This window comes from Apteryx mantelli, chromosome 4, assembly GCF_036417845.1.
Source record: "Apteryx mantelli isolate bAptMan1 chromosome 4, bAptMan1.hap1, whole genome shotgun sequence".
In the NCBI taxonomy this organism is placed as follows: Eukaryota; Metazoa; Chordata; class Aves; order Apterygiformes; family Apterygidae; genus Apteryx; species Apteryx mantelli.
In genome coordinates, this window is record NC_089981.1 from 50,758,957 (window position 1) to 50,775,345 (window position 16,389).

The window sequence follows — 16,389 nt, forward strand, 5'->3', positions numbered from 1 at the left end:
TGGACCCTAAGCTTTTTCCAAATATTCTTTTGGTCTGAAATTCTCTATTCCTGATGTCCAGTCACAAATGATCTTTTAAGAAACAAAAAAGTGACCAGAACAAAAGCCAACCTTTGAGCTATTAACACAGACTTTTTTCTTCCTGTGGTCTAACCAAGTGATCTGTTTGCTCAGCATAAACATCAATGACTAGAAGTGTGAAGCTCAGTGAGGGCCCCTCCTCACTGAGCGCTCTTACGCTCAGCAGGAGAAATACCCATTAATTTTAAAATGAAGAATACTAAAAGCTGTGTGCATGCTTGCGTTAGGCAAATTTTGTCCTCCCCACGAGAGCTAGGGGGATGCCTGCAGCGCCATCCCTGGCGGGCGCAGGGGACACCCCCCTCGGGCAGTGGGGTGCCGTTTCGGCAGGGGGTGGGTGAGGGAGGCTGCGGCGCAGCCGCCCTTGCGGCGGGGGGGCCGGGTCTCTGCACCGCGGGGTGGGCGGGCGCCGTGGGGCGGGCAGGGCCCATTCTGACTCCAGGTGGTCACAAAGCAGGGTGCGGCGCAGCGCCGTGGGGCGCCCGGCAGTGCGCGGCCATGGGGGTGCTGCTGCGGCTGCTGGTGCTGCTGGGCCTGGCGGGGAGCCCTGCCGCCCAGGAAGATGCGCCCGGGTCGCTGCGCATCGCCGCCACGGAGGTGACGGTGCCACGGCGCCTGAGCTCCCGGGCCACCCAGGACCCTCTGGCCCTCTCCTACCGGCTGGAGATGGAGGGGCGGCTGCGGGTCCTGCACCTGCGGCCCCGGAGGGGGCTGGTCTCCCAGTCCTTCACCTTGGTCAGCTATGGGGTGGATGGGACCCGCTGGGATGACCAGCCCTTCGTGCCGGAGGACTGCCTCTACCAGGGTGAGGTGCAGGGCAGCCCTGGCTCCCTGGTGGCCCTCAGCACCTGCTGGGGAGGGCTCCACGGGGTGCTGTGGGTGGAGGACAGCACCTATGAGATCGAGCCCGTCCCTGATGATCCAGACTTTCGGCATGTCCTCTACCGCATGGAGGAGGCTGCTGATCATACAGGTCCCACTTGCGGACTGACTCAGCAGGAGCTGCAGCACCAAAAGACCTTGTTGCCCCAGCTCCAGGTTGCCTGGGTGGAGGAGGAGGACACGCTGCAGGGATGGTGGACGCACATCAGGTATGTGAAGCTCGTGGTGGTTGTGGACCAAGTGCGGTTTGTGAAGTCAGGTGGGAATGAATCTGAAGTCTTCAGGCAAATCATGAACATCATCAATATTGGGGACTCTCTGTATGATCAGCTTTCTGTTCAGCTGTATCTTTTGGGGCTGGAGATCTGGACCAAAGGTAATCTTATAAATATTACTAACTCTGTAGGCAAGACACTTACAGACTTTAACAAATGGAAAAAGACAAATCTGTCTCCACGGATGCGCCATGATGCTGCTCACTTATTTGCATTTCAGAGCTTTGGAAAGGCTTTGGGATTGGCATATCTGTCGTCCATATGTGATGACCAGTGGTCATCAGCAGTTGAGTCCTTCACTGACAGGAAATTGTCTGGATTTATTGTCACATTTACCCATGAGCTGGGCCATATTCTTGGGATGCAGCATGATGAAGCAAGTTGTAAATGTAGACGGAAGAAATGCATTATGTATGAAAGTGAGGTCCACACTGATTCATTCAGTGACTGCAGTTACAGATACTACTTTGATTTGCTTGGGAGTGGTGCAGGCTGTTTGCGTCAACCACCAGCACCTGGCAGTTTCTACGCCATGAAGCATGAATATTGCGGGAATGAGGTAGTAGAAAATGGAGAGCAATGTGACTGTGGCTCAGAATCAAACTGCAGAAGGGACCCTTGTTGCCACCCTAACTGTACATTTACTCAAGGTTCAGTTTGTGCATCTGGAGAATGCTGCAAGGGCTGTCAGGTCCTTCCAGCAGGAACACTCTGCAGAACAAGTACTGGTGACTGTGACCTGCCAGAGTATTGCAATGGGACTTCCCCCTGGTGCCAGCCAGATGTGTACCTGCAAGATGGAGCCCAATGCAAGGATGGTGCCTATTGCTATCAAGGAAAATGTTCTTCCCACAGCAAACAATGCAAGCATCTCTTTGGCAAAAAAGCCAGGGCTGCTCCTTCGGATTGCTTCAGAACACTAAATACTCGAGGTGACCGGTTTGGAAATTGTGGTATTCAAAACAATATTCGATTTATAAAATGCAAAATTGAGGATATCTTTTGTGGTAGGATCCAGTGTGAAAACATACACAAATTGCCATATTTACGCAACCACATAACCATAATCCAAACCCCTGTTGGAGATAAAAATTGTTGGGGTATTGACTATCATGTAGGGATGCCTACAGCTGACACGGGGGCTGTGAAAGATGGCACGCCATGTGGTAGTGATATGCTTTGTATCAACAGGACATGTACCAATGTCTCACTGCTGAACTATGACTGTAATGTGACAAAGTGCCACAACAGAGGAGTGTGCAACAATCGTAAGAACTGTCACTGCGAGTATGGCTGGGCTCCTCCATATTGCGAACTGGAAGGACTTGGAGGTAGCATTGACAGTGGACCTCCTCCAGCCAGGGAGATTTTTCATAGAGCAAAAATAGGAATAACAGTCCTTGGCCTTGTTGTTCTCTGTGTCCTCGGAGCTACCCTTATCTTATGTTATAAACGGGAAATAGCAGGATGGTTTAGGAGGATAACAGCTCGATTCCACAGCAAAAGCCCAGCATTTGCTCCAAATGCTGGAAATCCTGGCAGTTCCTAAAAGAGAACACCTGCTAGTGAGTCCAAGTCCATCACAGAGCACTTACTGAAAGGCCAGCAAGCAGTAGCTTTGGACGCTCAAGAAAGAATTGCCAGTAGCCCTTGAGCCAAGCCAGCTGCTAATTCATCAAAATGATTCAACACATTCTGAATAGTTGTACTCTCATGAAACATCATCAAATACAGGGTAAATGTTATCTTTATTTTAAGATAATAAATGTAGGCAGTAAGGTATGCTGTTCTTTTCTTTTCACCCTGAGCTCTTAAACTGAGGTATCTGGGCAAACAGTAGGTGTGGCTTTACGCTCCATGTATCTCAACAGTTTAGAAATGCGAACTTTTTAAAACAGGTGTGAATAAATTAAGTATTTTGATCCAGTTCATCCAAGTGTCCCTCCATTTCACAGTGAGAGATGTTTGTGAGCATCTTGCTTCTGTCATTCAGTAATAACCAAAGAGAGAAAAAAGTTGCTGTAGCAGTCTTTATTTAATTCACATCAGTGATACATAGGCAGGCAAGAAACAGCTATTCCAGTGAGAGACAGGTATCTATGGCATAAACCCTTCCAAAGGTTTCCACAGAGTAGTGTTTCAAGGGGAGGTAGACTTTAGGAACAGGTTGTTCACTTTGTGAGATGGTAGAGAAGTACTATCCAAAGCAAGCTGGTGGATGCTGTGTTTCTGAACTGTAAGAAGTACCTCAAAAGTTTAGTGATATCAAACCTCACATTTCACAAGAACAAGTTGTCTTTCTTTTGTGGAAACCTTTCAATACCCTTCTTGGGTTCTTCTAAAAGTGCTACATATTTTACTGTTGCTACGAGAAGCTGTCTGTGAAGCTGCACATTTAACTGGAAGCAGAAACATAACTGCTGGGACCTAAAATATGTGGAACTATGCTGCAAATCTCCCATACCGATAATTCTTTCTATATTTGATAGATTTTTTTATCAAACCATCTTGGGGTTTCTCTTGCTTTACTACGCAATTTCTTTGTAAGCTGTTACTGAATGTGTCCTTGCAGACAAGGAGTGTCTGCAAGAACAGAGTGGTAAGGAAGCATTGTAACTTTAATTTTTTTAACAAGGGATAAAACTTGTCTAAATTATACAGAAGCATGAAGGATCTAGAGATAACATTCAGTAAGTATTATTTTTATTATTATAGCAGTGTCAAGATCCCTTGACCAAATCAACATAAAGAGGAATCTGTAGTCTAGACTTAAGCAAAAACTTTGTCTTAAAGGACTGGGATTTCTGGATTCAGGGCTATAATGCATGTCTGCTGCAAAAAAAGAAAATTATTCTTATCTGGAAAGCAAAGACAGTATTTTTAGCAGGCATTCTGTAAAGGCAGGATAAGTACCACATTTGTAACATTTGGGAAGAAAGATGCTGGTGGCTCTAGAAATTATGATGGTAAACTCTTGCAGCCTCTCAAATGCGACATTTGTGTTTTTTTTTTTTTCTCTATGTTTTATAAAATGATTGTGTTTTGCATCCAAAAAGGGCTGCTTACATTATGATTGGATATGAAATGTAAAGAATATGATTTACAACTTGTCATGACTTTTGTCTAAAGCAAGTGGGTCCTTAAACGGTTATCTATTTTTGTCTGGTGAACAGAGGTAACACATTGTTTGTTGAGCATGCCACACTGGTTATCTTGATACAACATGGATGGTTCTGATTAGATGAAGAAAACTTAATCCTGCGTTTATGTCAAAAGACAAGGTAAACAACCTTAGGCTGATACCCCAAATTTATGTCTTACAACCAGAGACTCATTTGGGGGGGGAGGGGGGAAATCTCTCTTTTCCCAGAAAGTAACTATCTTATCCCTTGCTTCTTGCACCTGGAATATGTGACAAACAAGGGGGATGTGGATTAAGTGAAGATGTAGATAAAAGTGACACAAGCACTTCACCCAGCACCTTCTAACTAGCTATAGACAACTTTTAAGTGCTAGCAGATTTTTTTTTTTATTTTGCCTTTTTAAACACACAAACATCAGTGGCAGAAGTCTTAGTGTGTCACCTTGACACCCTGCTGTTGTTGGCTACTAGTATAAGTACTGAGTATATGAGTATTGCAGAGTATAGACCCATGCTGAGATCTAAGAAACTGAGATCTATGCAGACAGATTGCTCTTATTTACAGACACGCAATACTACTGAAGAGACAGAAGTGTAATAAAAGTAGAATTTAGGCTAGAAAGCTTATTTGCCAATGCAGTTTTCAAAGAGACAAAGCAATCAAGTGCTGTTCCTTGTTTCCATTTTCTCTGTTTAAAGTTTGATCTAAAAGACATTATTGTTAAATGGGAGGCTTTCAGCAGGCTTTGGACAGGATTGTTACTGTACACCTTCTTCTATTTCTGCTTAGTCCATATAAGCTAAGTCAAACGTAAGTCCAACAAACCTAGTCTATGTTTCCTAAAATGTGTGGGCTCACTCGCTAAGATTTTGTCCTTGGAAAAAGTTGTTGCTGATGATTTCAGCACAGCAATGAATAACTTGATATTTCTGGTGGTTTGCTAGAGATGTCCTACTACTCTGTTGCGGTATGAGGGTGCAAGTCTAAGTTCAGTCCTAATCTTTGCAGTTTTCACCCTTTCCCCCCCCCCCCTCCGGTTTCAAATGCCATTTTAAATGGATGTGAGAAGCCAGGACCATAACTTCTTTATTTAAATAGGTGTCCTGTTTTTTTCTGATCTGGCAAGTATTAGAGCCAATGAAAGCTGCTGAGTGCTGGACACTTAAAAATCTAGTCCCTTGTTTAGGTGCTTACTTAGAGACTTGGACGCCTAAATTCAGCCTGAAGTAAACCATTGCCCATGTCAACTCTCAAAAAAGGCACAGATATGGTAATTTTACCTGGAAGGATCCTCTTGGTTCAGCAGTCCCCTCTGGTTAATTCCAAAAATGATACGCCAGTCTATACCTTGACCAGATGTCATATCCCTTGCCCCTCACCCAGAGTTACCATGCCGAGATTCAGGGCAAGCTTTGACTAGAAGTCATTCCTCTTCCCTACATATTATTCAGTGTGAGTCTTGAACTTTCAGCTTGATCACTGTCTAGTCCCTCCTCCTAGAACCGGGCCAATGTCTGAGCTGCTTGGACACGGAAGAGGCAGCCTGAAAATGCTGCTGCCTCATTTCCCAGAAGGGGAGGTCAGTCTATAAGTCTATTATAGTCTATATAGAGGTCAGTCTATTATATGAAACAATGCTGGAGGAAATTGTCTGATGGTGAAGGTGTGTGAAATGGTCTGTACCAGAACAGCAGGGTATTAACTCTAAGCAGACATTTACGTGTAGAGAGCTAGTAGTGGTAGGTGAAGCCAGGAGCTGGCCAGGAGTAAGTTAAAATGATTTACCTGTGTTTCTTGTTTGAAATCTCTTCCTGACTAAACAAGACTTTTACAGAACCTGTTAATAATGCAGTTATCTTCAGATCGGCAGACACCATATTTTTTTGGTTCTGAACTAAGACTGTGATCTTCAAAATACATCCAAACTGCTGCTAAGGAACTGTATGTGTCTTCAAAGAGTTTGCCAAGTACCGCATTAGCAGAATCTGAATCAGGAGAAAACATAGAACAATTATGATGGCCACTGTACAAGTTTCATTTTACAGTGTTCTTCACCATTATCAAAAAACAAAGCTTTCTGGAGACGATGAGAATTGCAGTATGGATGTCTAGCAGATATGTATTCCAGGACTGCATAATTGTGCAAACTGGACTGAAACAGGTGAGAAAACTTGTGCTTAATGATTCAAGAAGTCCTCCTGAGATGCAGAAGTCATGGTTTTGCTTGTCACTGCAGGTATAATGGGGGCTCAGATGTCAGTCTTTCACATCCTGGGCAGGCGTTTTAACACGTTGTATAGCATTAAGCATTAATGCTGTAGCATTAAGGCAAGTGGCATGATTCTTTTGTAACCCAGAGCATCCAGCAGGGGCCTCTCCCTGTTAAATTCAGGGAGTGCGCACAATCTTGGAATGAATTGATTGAAATGATTGATATTCCTTACTGTAATACACAGAATGAATGCTTTATAATAGACATTATACCATGTTATGTTAGAAAGTCTGTTTGCAGAACAAACAAACTAGTAGCGTACCACCGAAGACCAGAGCACCCAGTCTTCATTTTCTTCACTAAAATTCCCGGGGCATACAGACACCACTGTCCTAATAGCGCCAAGCAACTAGGTGATTAAGTGGCACCGGGACCTACTCGCTGTTTCCTGCCTTTATTTATCCGTATTGCCGTTCTTGCGGCATGTGCTGAAGCAGAATCTTAACAAAATCGCTAGAGATAAATTTTTGTCTTATAAATAAAATATACATTTTTCCCCCGATGATTGCTTGGTTCAGGACCCGCCTGGTAGGTAGGAGGCGGTAGCGGGGGGGGGCGCGGACTACAACTCCCAGCGCTCCGCGGCGCGGCGGCGGAGGAGGAAAGCGAAAGCGGGGGCCGAGCGCGGCGGCGGCGGCGGCGGGCTGCAGCATGAACGGCAGCGCGGCGGGCGGCGGCGGCGGCCTGGCGGAGGAGGAGATCAGCCTCACGCGGGGGCCCTCAGGTACGGCGGGCGCCGAGGCCGGGGCCGCCCGCTGCTCGGGCCCCGCGGGGCGGCGGCGGCGGCGCCCCGGGCGCTGCCCAGCGGCTGCGCTGGGGGAACCAGCGGCGCCGGTGTCGGTGAAGCGGCGGGAAGGCGGTGCCGGGGCCGCGCTGCGTCCCGGCCTGGGGCCCGCGCTGGAGCCCGCGGTTCCGCCCCGCGTCCCGTCTCCGCCGGCGTTTTATGGGGGGGGAATTGCGCGCTTTGGGCCCCGGTGCTCTGGTGAGTACCCTGGTAGGGGAAGGACTGCGAGCTGCGCAAGCGAAAGATAACTGTGTCAGACTTTGTCTTCTGTGATAACAGCAGCCAGAAGCACCGGCTGTTTTTGGTTTCTGAGCCGGCAGCCGCTCGGATCTGGTTTTGACAGATGCCTGTAGCTCCTGCTGCCGCCTCGGAGAGCTCCTGTTGCTTTCAAGTGAAAGGGCAGGTGCTCAGCGCTTCCCAACCGGACGCCCCAAATTAGGGAGGATCTCTAAAAACTGTAGTCCAGGTGACTGTGTGTATGCACATGCTCTCCGTTTCGTGTGGTTGTTTGCTGTATCACTAAAGAGGGCTTCTGGAGGTTAAACGGGAGTAGTACTGATTGAAAGGGGAAGTCTGTGGGGCATTTTTTGGTTTTGTTTTTTCCTGTTGCAGCAGTGTCGTGCTCTAATAGAAGCAACCAGGTCTTCAGACCTGTGCTTGTTTTGGTATTTTTACAGAATAAATTACGTGATTAAAATTGCACTTTCAGAAGTGTAGCAAGTTATCATCAAATGTACAAGTCTGAACCAAAACCCTGGATCTGAAGCACTGCAAGTTTTGAAGCTAGAATTGCCCTTCGGTGTGTGAGGCCTTCTCTTTAGTTAAAATAAGCACGAATGGAAAGCTGCCAGCCCGTCTGCCTGCACAAATGCTGTGCATGCTCCCTGGCCAGCTCTGGCTCCAGGTACCTTTCTGGGAACTGCAGTGCACACGTCTTTGTAGTGAATGCCAGTTTTCTTTCCTCTTGGTGGAGGTAGTTCCAGTGAATGGTGGTGGACTGACAGCTGTGGACATCTAGTTGTTCCCAGGGAGGGTGTGCAAATAACAGTGCAGTTTTGTCCCATCCTCCTCTTCCACCTTGATAAGCTTTTGGTTGGTTTTGTACTTGCATTCGGTTAGCTTAAACGTGACAGGCCCCCCGATAATCTGAATATGCCAGCCTAGTTCAGGTGAGCTAAGCTGACTCCCCGTTTTGGTGCCACTTCCAGTCTCTTAGCAGCGTTGCTCTGGGGTCGGTTCTGGACCTGATGGCAGCTGCTGAAATTCGAAGGGTGAGCCTGATCCGTCAGTCGCAGGCAGTTGCCTCTCCACCTCGCCTGCTCTCCAGACTGGTCGTGTGTGAAGTGACCAGTCTGAGAGCTGTGCAACTATGTCAGTGCCGTCATGAGCCTAAGCTAATAAAAACATGTTTGTCAGCAGAAGTTATTTGCTACAGGAAGCCCGTTCTGATTGGAAGCATCTCCCTACGTTTGGGAACATTTTGGCCTAGAGTTTTGAGGGGGGACGGGGATGTTGAAGGGCAGAGGTGGGAGGTCTTTGCTGTGGCCACTGGAAGTTAAATCTGATTCCTCTGAGCTGCATTCATCCCATCGTTAAGATGGGCTGTGTATTTTCTGGCATTAGATTTCTAGCTATGTCATAATCAGTTGGGTTGAAGGTCCCTGTGGCTCCTTATGATCTTGAAGCATTTATCACATGAATTATTATTAATTTCTGTTGAAGGAACAGAATGCTGCTATCTGTAAAGCACAGTGCAATCCCATAATTCTCTGATCTGAATTTTGACCATGTTTGTGACCATCTAAAATAACGTCTGATCCTAAATGTCCTTGGCAAAAATTTGCTGAGTGGGAGAACACATTTACAAACACAAAACAGTTTTGTGTATGTCTCTTTTAAAAATTTCCTTTTATAAATTAGGCTGAAAAACCCTGTTTTATGTAAAACTAAATGACTGTAGTTTCAATTTCAGGTTTGTATTATTCTATATCTCTTTTTCTAACCCTGCAAATCATGATCCTTTAACTGCCTTTATAAAGGAGTTGGTTTCAGGTCTGTTGTGTCAGGGAGACTTGGAAGGCTAGCCCAAAGCCCGCTTTAGAGACTGTCATTCCACTTCTGGTCACTTGTAGACAAGGAATTTAATGCCAGGTGCTCTCTTCTCTCCCCTGCTGTTTATTTGTAGTTCTGCCATGTCTTTTGCTGTGATTGTGTGAGCTGGAAGGAAGAGAATAGCAGAAGAGTTGAGGGAATGGCAGGGAAGATATTTTTAGCCAGACTGGAAATTTGTTTAAGTGCTGGGGGAAAGACACAGTGAAAAAGCCCTGCAGCAAATACTGTGAATACTTAACTTGGCCTAACATGAATTGCTGCCTCTTTTTGTCAAAGATCTGTTCCTGCCTCATGTTGCCTCTGCTGATGGAAACAGTGACTTTTAATTTCTTTTCCCTCTCACTAGTGAAAACTTGCAAAATATATATTTATGCATATTGTTGTTAGATATATGAATTGAGAGAGAATCAGTCTACCCTGAAACTGGGATTCCTTCTTTCTAGCTCTTTAATAAAGAGCCAGGTGTTGATTAAACCTCATATTTTCTGCAGTATTGATCCCTCTGTCTCCAGGTTATTGGCCTCATGGCAAAACATTTTAGGTTTGTGGAATCTTTTTTTTTTTTTTTTTTTTTTTTAATTCTCAGTGAAGCGTTTATTAACTTGTACAGGTGTCCCTCTTTGGAATAGATTTAGTCCAGGTGAAATGTCAGTGTTTCTTCAGTCTGTCCCCCCTTCCATCTTTGTCCTCATTTGTCTGAAGCTGCCAGGGGGGTGGAGGGGGAGGGGAAGGACAGGTGTGGCAAGATTGCTGTTAGTATTTCTTTACTTCCCAGCCAGTAGATGCACACTTAAAATACCATGTCTCATCTTGTACATCCTTTGGTCTCTTGTGCCTAATTTAAGAAGCTACTTCCCAGCAGGCACAATGTGGTTTTACTTTCATTTACAACTTGCCTTCCCAGAGTTTCTAGTCCCAACCCTGAGAGAAAATAAATAAATCAGCCTGGCCAAATGTGGGGACAATTTGCCTTCAGCTGTACTTGGCAATAGGTTTTGGATGCCTGGTTTATGCCAGAAAAAAGTTTTTTTTTTTTCCTCCGTTTACTTTGTTTGTATCTTTGATATATTTCTTTTTCCTTGACTTTTCTTTCCTTTTTTGTCACAAGCTTCTTGTTAGGGAATCTTTCCAATCCCTTATCATGTATTATTACTTACAGAGAAGTTGGGCTGCATGCGCGATAGGGAATGTGGTCTTGTAACATGTATTTTTCCAGACTTTTGAGTTCAATTTGTTCTTCTGGATTTTGATGAAGCAAGAAGTCTTAATCTTTAACTGCACTTTAATCCGGCAACTGGTTCCACCTAGAGATCTGTAATCAAGGCTTACTTAAAAGAGCAATGCAAAACATATCAGAAACGTGAAGTAGACATTAGTTCTGTTTAATGTGTGTGTATTTCTTCTTGTTTTGTTTCAAATCCAAGAACGTTGTATTTATTTCCCGACATATTTTTGTTCTGTGCCAGGAATCCAAGTGGTTAAATAAAATTTGAGGTAGCCATGCCTGAGCTAATCTTATTCTCGGAGGTGAAGAATGGCAGCTGCAGCTACTAGATGTGGAAATGGAGCGCTCAGAACTGTAGGTGCCCTCGAGCTGGTAGCACAGCTCCTCCTGCCTGTTTGCTCGTCTGTAGAAGGGGTCTGATGCCCCCTGCCCTTCCTAATTCTGTCCCAGCTCATGAAGGTCTCGTGAGGCATAATTCCTAGTTATTCAGAGGTAATGACTTACGGTAATCTCCTGTGAAATGCAAAATACTTTCTTTTGCTTTCATGCTGTGCTGAAGAGGCTTATTCCTGCTGAAGGCTGAATCAGCTGTTTAGAAATGTTAGCATGCCCCTCAGTATTCCCCAACACCCAGTGGACAACAGCTCATGGATACCTTATGGAATGAAGTTCTGGCCCCTAAGGTGTCCAGGTCTCTCCTCTGCTTTGAAGAACAGTTTGATGAGACAAACTTCTCTAGACAGTGATGACTGGAAAGGATGATGCAGATTTGTGTGCTGTGAGTCTTGGTGTGGAGGAGAAGACAGGACAATGGGGTGGGGGGTGCAGTCCCCCATAACAGCAAGAATGTCTTAAGCTTTGGGTTATTTCTCATCAGCTTTGTCTTTGGCTTACTGTAGGGCTGGGCTTCAACATTGTTGGTGGGACCGATCAGCAGTACGTTTCCAATGACAGCAGCATCTATGTCAGCCGGATCAAAAAGGATGGGGCAGCTTACCTTGATGGCCGATTGCAAGAAGGAGATAAAATTTTAGCGGTAAGCCCTTTCTTCTGTCACCTTGTTGTACTCTTGAAGTGCTGTGATCAGTGACATGATGAGAGATGCAGGTTTGCCATCAGAGTGCAGAGATGAAGGATGTGATGAACGCAATTAGGTGATCCTCATGAAACTCCATGGAGGACCTGTCTTTGGGTTATGAGGAGAGCTTTGAGTACCAGGGAAATGTGGTGGGAGTGCCTCTATGCAAGGGCCTCATCTCATCTGCCTTCTTGATTTGTTCTCAGAAATGTTGCTTGGTGCTGCACTTATATTTCATCTGTGACTTGCCTCCCAAAGGCTTTAGGATTCATCAGACCTTTTCTTGCTCTCACTGGATTGTCATTTACAAACATGTAAATAAATGAATTGGTCTTCCACCTCTAAGTTTCTGTTTATTTGCATGATAGTCAGTGACTATTGATCTTTTGGTTCAGGAGGATCTGAACTTTTAGGCCATAAATTACTTCATTGCAATTCATCAGGAATAATATAGGCTGGTTTTCCTTGTAGAAAAATGTTTTAAGGTGACTGAGGTACAGTCCCCCTGTTTCTTTTGCGCTGGCTGTTAGCAAGCCTACAAGACAATATGCTTTAAAAAGCGGTGGACTGAAGAAGTAGCCTCTCCTAATCTGATACACAATCATTTAATACTCTTTTTTATTTTATTTTAGACTTGCTTATTGTGTTCCATATGTAAACTTTTTAGCCTCTATAAATAAATTGACGCAATGACTTGTGCTAGTTAAAGCCTATTATTGATCCAGAGAATGATACTAAATTAAACTGCAGAAAATTTTTGTATCTTTTCTTGACAATTTAGTATTCATGTGCAATGTGTTTGGGCAGTTTTAAATATCAAGAGAAGGGAGGAACAGGGTGTGACCTCAGGGGATACAATTAGGGGTAATAGTGATGAAACAGAAAAATGAGGATGAATATCAGGAGTTACCGAATGAAATCAAGTCGATAGAAACCCTCTGCTGTGAGATATTTAGAATGAAAGAAAACCCTAACACATCTAAGTAGATGGCAAGTGTGCATATAAGTCTTTTTCTATGTCAATGTCCTTTTAAATGTTTGTTTACAACACTCAAAGAGAAAGAAGGTTTCAAAGGTAGACCAGTAGAGGGTGAAATGTGGAAAAGGTATTAATTTACTCTAACAATAATTTTCCTGTAGCTACTCTTATTTTCCTTTAGCTGTCACAGTTATTGTATGGATTCTTTTCCAGTAAAGCAACAACATAAGAAGCTGCTATTGACACAACTGTCATCTTACACTCTGGTTTTGCTCCTAGGTAGTGTTCTCAGCACCTCTGTTTCTTGGCTTGAAGGTTCTCATGTTATCTTTCAGCATAAATACATCTATAATATGAGTGGATGAATCTGGATCTTGCTGATTATAGTATCATGCTCTAAATGCAGAGCTTTGTAAGAGGAAGAATTTTGTCTCCTTTTCTTTCTATGTTAGCTTGTGTCATGAAAAATTTGCTTTTTACCCTTTGGCAGCTGGTTCTCCCTTTTCTTTTTTTGCTAGGTCAATGGCAGAGACTTGAAAGATTTACGACACAAGGATGCAGTGGAACTATTCAGGAATGCAGGCTATGATGTGTCTCTGAAAATTCAGCGCAGGGTATGTTTTACCTGTTTCTTAGGGCTGTTCCAAGCTTAGTTTAGACTGGTTCCTTTGGTTGATGGATGTGTATTTTGTGGCAGAAAAATACCCAGTCAAGGTGCTCAGTGTAAATTATGCATATAAAGATTTTGTTTGATCTATGGCTCCCTCTAGTTGACTATCAGCTGTATCCATCCCTTGCATTACTCATTTGTAACAGTATCAGTGAAAAGGTGAGTTTGGAGGAGTCCCTAAGTCTTTGTTTTCCTGCTAAGAATGCGGTGTGTTTTCTCACAGTTCTTCTTTCTCAGAGGCAAAGGTTTCTCTGTGAAGGCAAAGTCTCAAGTTCTCCAGTTTTGTCCGAGAGTCCAAAATCTTACCGGAGACAAAATTTCCTTGTTGTTTCAGAGGTCATCTACCTCATACTAGTGTTGAGAAGCATTTGCAGCCCAGCATAAAGGAAATGTGTGCTGCTGCAGTTTAAATATACTGGCCCCATTTTGGATATAGAAAGAGGGGAATCCTTAATCCATTGTTATTGTTTGGATGTCTCTGGCCAGCACTGAAATTGATGAAGGAAATACTGATCAACCTGAAGCATGCTGATGTGAGGAGGTGGGATGGGGCCCCTTTTCTACTCCCTTAATAAAGGAGTAAATCTTCTGGACCAGTGCACAGAGCAAGTAGGAAAAACGGAGAGGATTAGTGATGCCCTCTTCCTGGGAATGACACCAGAAAATGGTATGGTGGGAGGTGCACCAAGGGATGACTGGGTATGTGTATATCATTGCTTTTGCTGCATGAGACCTAACCTGCTCCAGCTGTTGGACTCTTTACCTGGTGGCTAGTACATAAAATGGCAGAGAAACATGAGGGTGATGGTGACTTGTAGTGAATGGGTACCCTGTAGTAAAGCTCAGCTCAGTAAAGCCGTTCTAACCCTCCCATGTGTGGAGTGCACAGGTAACTGGGGGAACCATCTTGCATGTCCTTACAGTACCACCTGGTCCTGACATGGGATTGCGGGTTCTCCTGCAATGGGCTCTCTCACACAAATACTTTTCTTTCCCTTGTAGCTGCAGCCACAAAATGGCCCGGTGAGTCATCGAGGTGATGGAGAATCAGGTGGGCTTCCTCTAGCAGCCATTCTTGTGCCAGGCCTGGCGCTTGCTGTGGCGGCAGTCTGGATCGTGCTGAGGTATCGACAGCGGATGTGAAGAGTTCATGCTTTGGATGTCACTGCCTATTTTACACAGCTAGGATGTAATTTAAAGAAAGAGAGAATCAACGATCTTATCACAGACTGATGTCCAAAAGCATCATTGCCTATCGTAAAGCTGCTGCTAATGTTCTTTATATATTGATTTTCTTGTGGGGTGGATGGAAGCAGAAAGGAAAAGGGGAAGAGAGATGACTGTGTTCACATGTAGAGTGGGATAGCTGTATTTTTGACTAGTCTGAGGAAGTTTTTGGCTATGTCCCTCTTTTCTGCACTGTGAACTTTCAAACGTGCTCATATGTTCCATATTTTGAGATGTGACTCCTGTTAAAGAGGGTGGGGGTGGGTTAGGGTGGTTTTAAAGCAAAAATTTTTACTAGAGACTTTACCTTGTTCCCACTGAATTTTTCTTACAACCAATCATCCCTGTCTCTGAACGATGAATAAAGAGAAACAATGTGGAGGGTATCTTATTTTTCCATATAAATTTTTTTGGTTGTTGCTAAATAAATGCCTTAGGAAAAATGTATAAAATCTGATCTGTGATTTCACAGGTAAAATTATCAGTGTAGTTGCTGATTTAAAGCTAACATGCAGTCTTGGTGAGGTATTCTACTGTTTCTGGAAAGACAGAAGATAGCCTGCTGCTGGAAAGAAACTTTGATTATCAGAAGGGATGCTCGTTCTTGAGTCAGAGCTGCAAGAGGAAGCTTTCTGCAAAGTGCTAGTATTTGGGAGAGAGAGAGACAGGCAGACAACTGAATCACAAGGGTAAGCAATGGCAAGAGATTTGGTCATGCTGAGGCTGCAGAAGGGTCTTTAAAGCGGCAGTGAAGCAATAGCACCTCCATCCATTAAGCTACTTGAAGTCTGAATCTTTCAGGTTAAAGGTTTTTGCTTTGTTTTGGGGGCTATTTTTTGCATGGGAAATAGTTTATCTAAAGTTTTTTGTAGCAGCTAACTTGCTTTCTGTCATCACAAAAATCCTAGGATGATGGAAGTGGGGGAGCCCAGAGCAGTCTGAGTTCATCTTGGCTATTGGTTATTTCCTAAGACTGATGTGGTGTTGAGGAGATAGACTGGCAGGTGCTAGCCAGGGTAAGGCTTAGTAAATAAAACAGAAGGAGGAAACCCTTACTCTGGAAAGAGTGTTGCTGAAATTACCTGCAGGATCTTATTTTCTCACTGTAATTTGTATGGTTTTAAATGCCTCAGCTGACCTGAGCTCTGTGGGGTAAGACCTATTTCTCTTGTCTCCAAGAAATAATGCTTTTTGTTTGTTTGTTTTTGTGAAAGAAAAGCAAAATGTATGGTTTGGTCTGTATGATGCCAAAAAAAAATCACATATGCAATGTATATGTATTCAAACAAAGAAATCTAACTGGTCTCTTGATGCTTTACTTGTCTCTATTCCTCATTATTTTAGCGGGATTTTTCTGATGCATTCAAAATAGTTGCGTGTCTGCTCAGAGCTGTATTTCTGGTGTCTGGAGGAGGTAGAAGTGGTATGATGTTATACATGACGTTCCTATGTCACCACAAAGAGTTTCAGTGCATTTAGACCACATGAAGTCTTGCTTTGGCCATAAACTGCTCCACTGTAAATGGGAGAGAGAGAACAGGAGGAATTTTGCCCTATATTCTTAGGGGGCTTTGGGAAGAGACTTGACCTGAGGTTTGGGGAAGCATGTGTTGGATGGTCTGGGCCCAGGCATGTAGTAACTTGCCTTGTTCTACAAAACA

The 16,389-nt window shown here is 44.2% G+C and overlaps 2 protein-coding genes across 2 annotated transcripts; both read left to right on the forward strand.

Moving 5' to 3' along the window:
• The first annotated feature begins 579 nt into the window (after nucleotides 1-579).
• LOC106498091 (disintegrin and metalloproteinase domain-containing protein 20-like) lies at nucleotides 580-2,787 on the forward strand. The gene has a single exon (XM_067295675.1). The coding sequence runs from the start codon at nucleotides 580-582 to the stop codon at nucleotides 2,785-2,787; it is 2,208 nt and encodes a 735-aa protein (XP_067151776.1).
• A 4,509-nt stretch (nucleotides 2,788-7,296) lies between these two features.
• Nucleotides 7,297-16,046, forward strand: SYNJ2BP (synaptojanin 2 binding protein). Its single transcript, XM_067296544.1, has 4 exons — nucleotides 7,297-7,377; nucleotides 11,674-11,810; nucleotides 13,350-13,445; nucleotides 14,504-16,046. Exons 1-4 carry the CDS (start codon nucleotides 7,305-7,307, stop codon nucleotides 14,642-14,644), a joined length of 447 nt encoding a protein of 148 aa, XP_067152645.1. The 5' UTR covers nucleotides 7,297-7,304; the 3' UTR covers nucleotides 14,645-16,046.
• The last annotated feature ends 343 nt before the right edge of the window (nucleotides 16,047-16,389 follow it).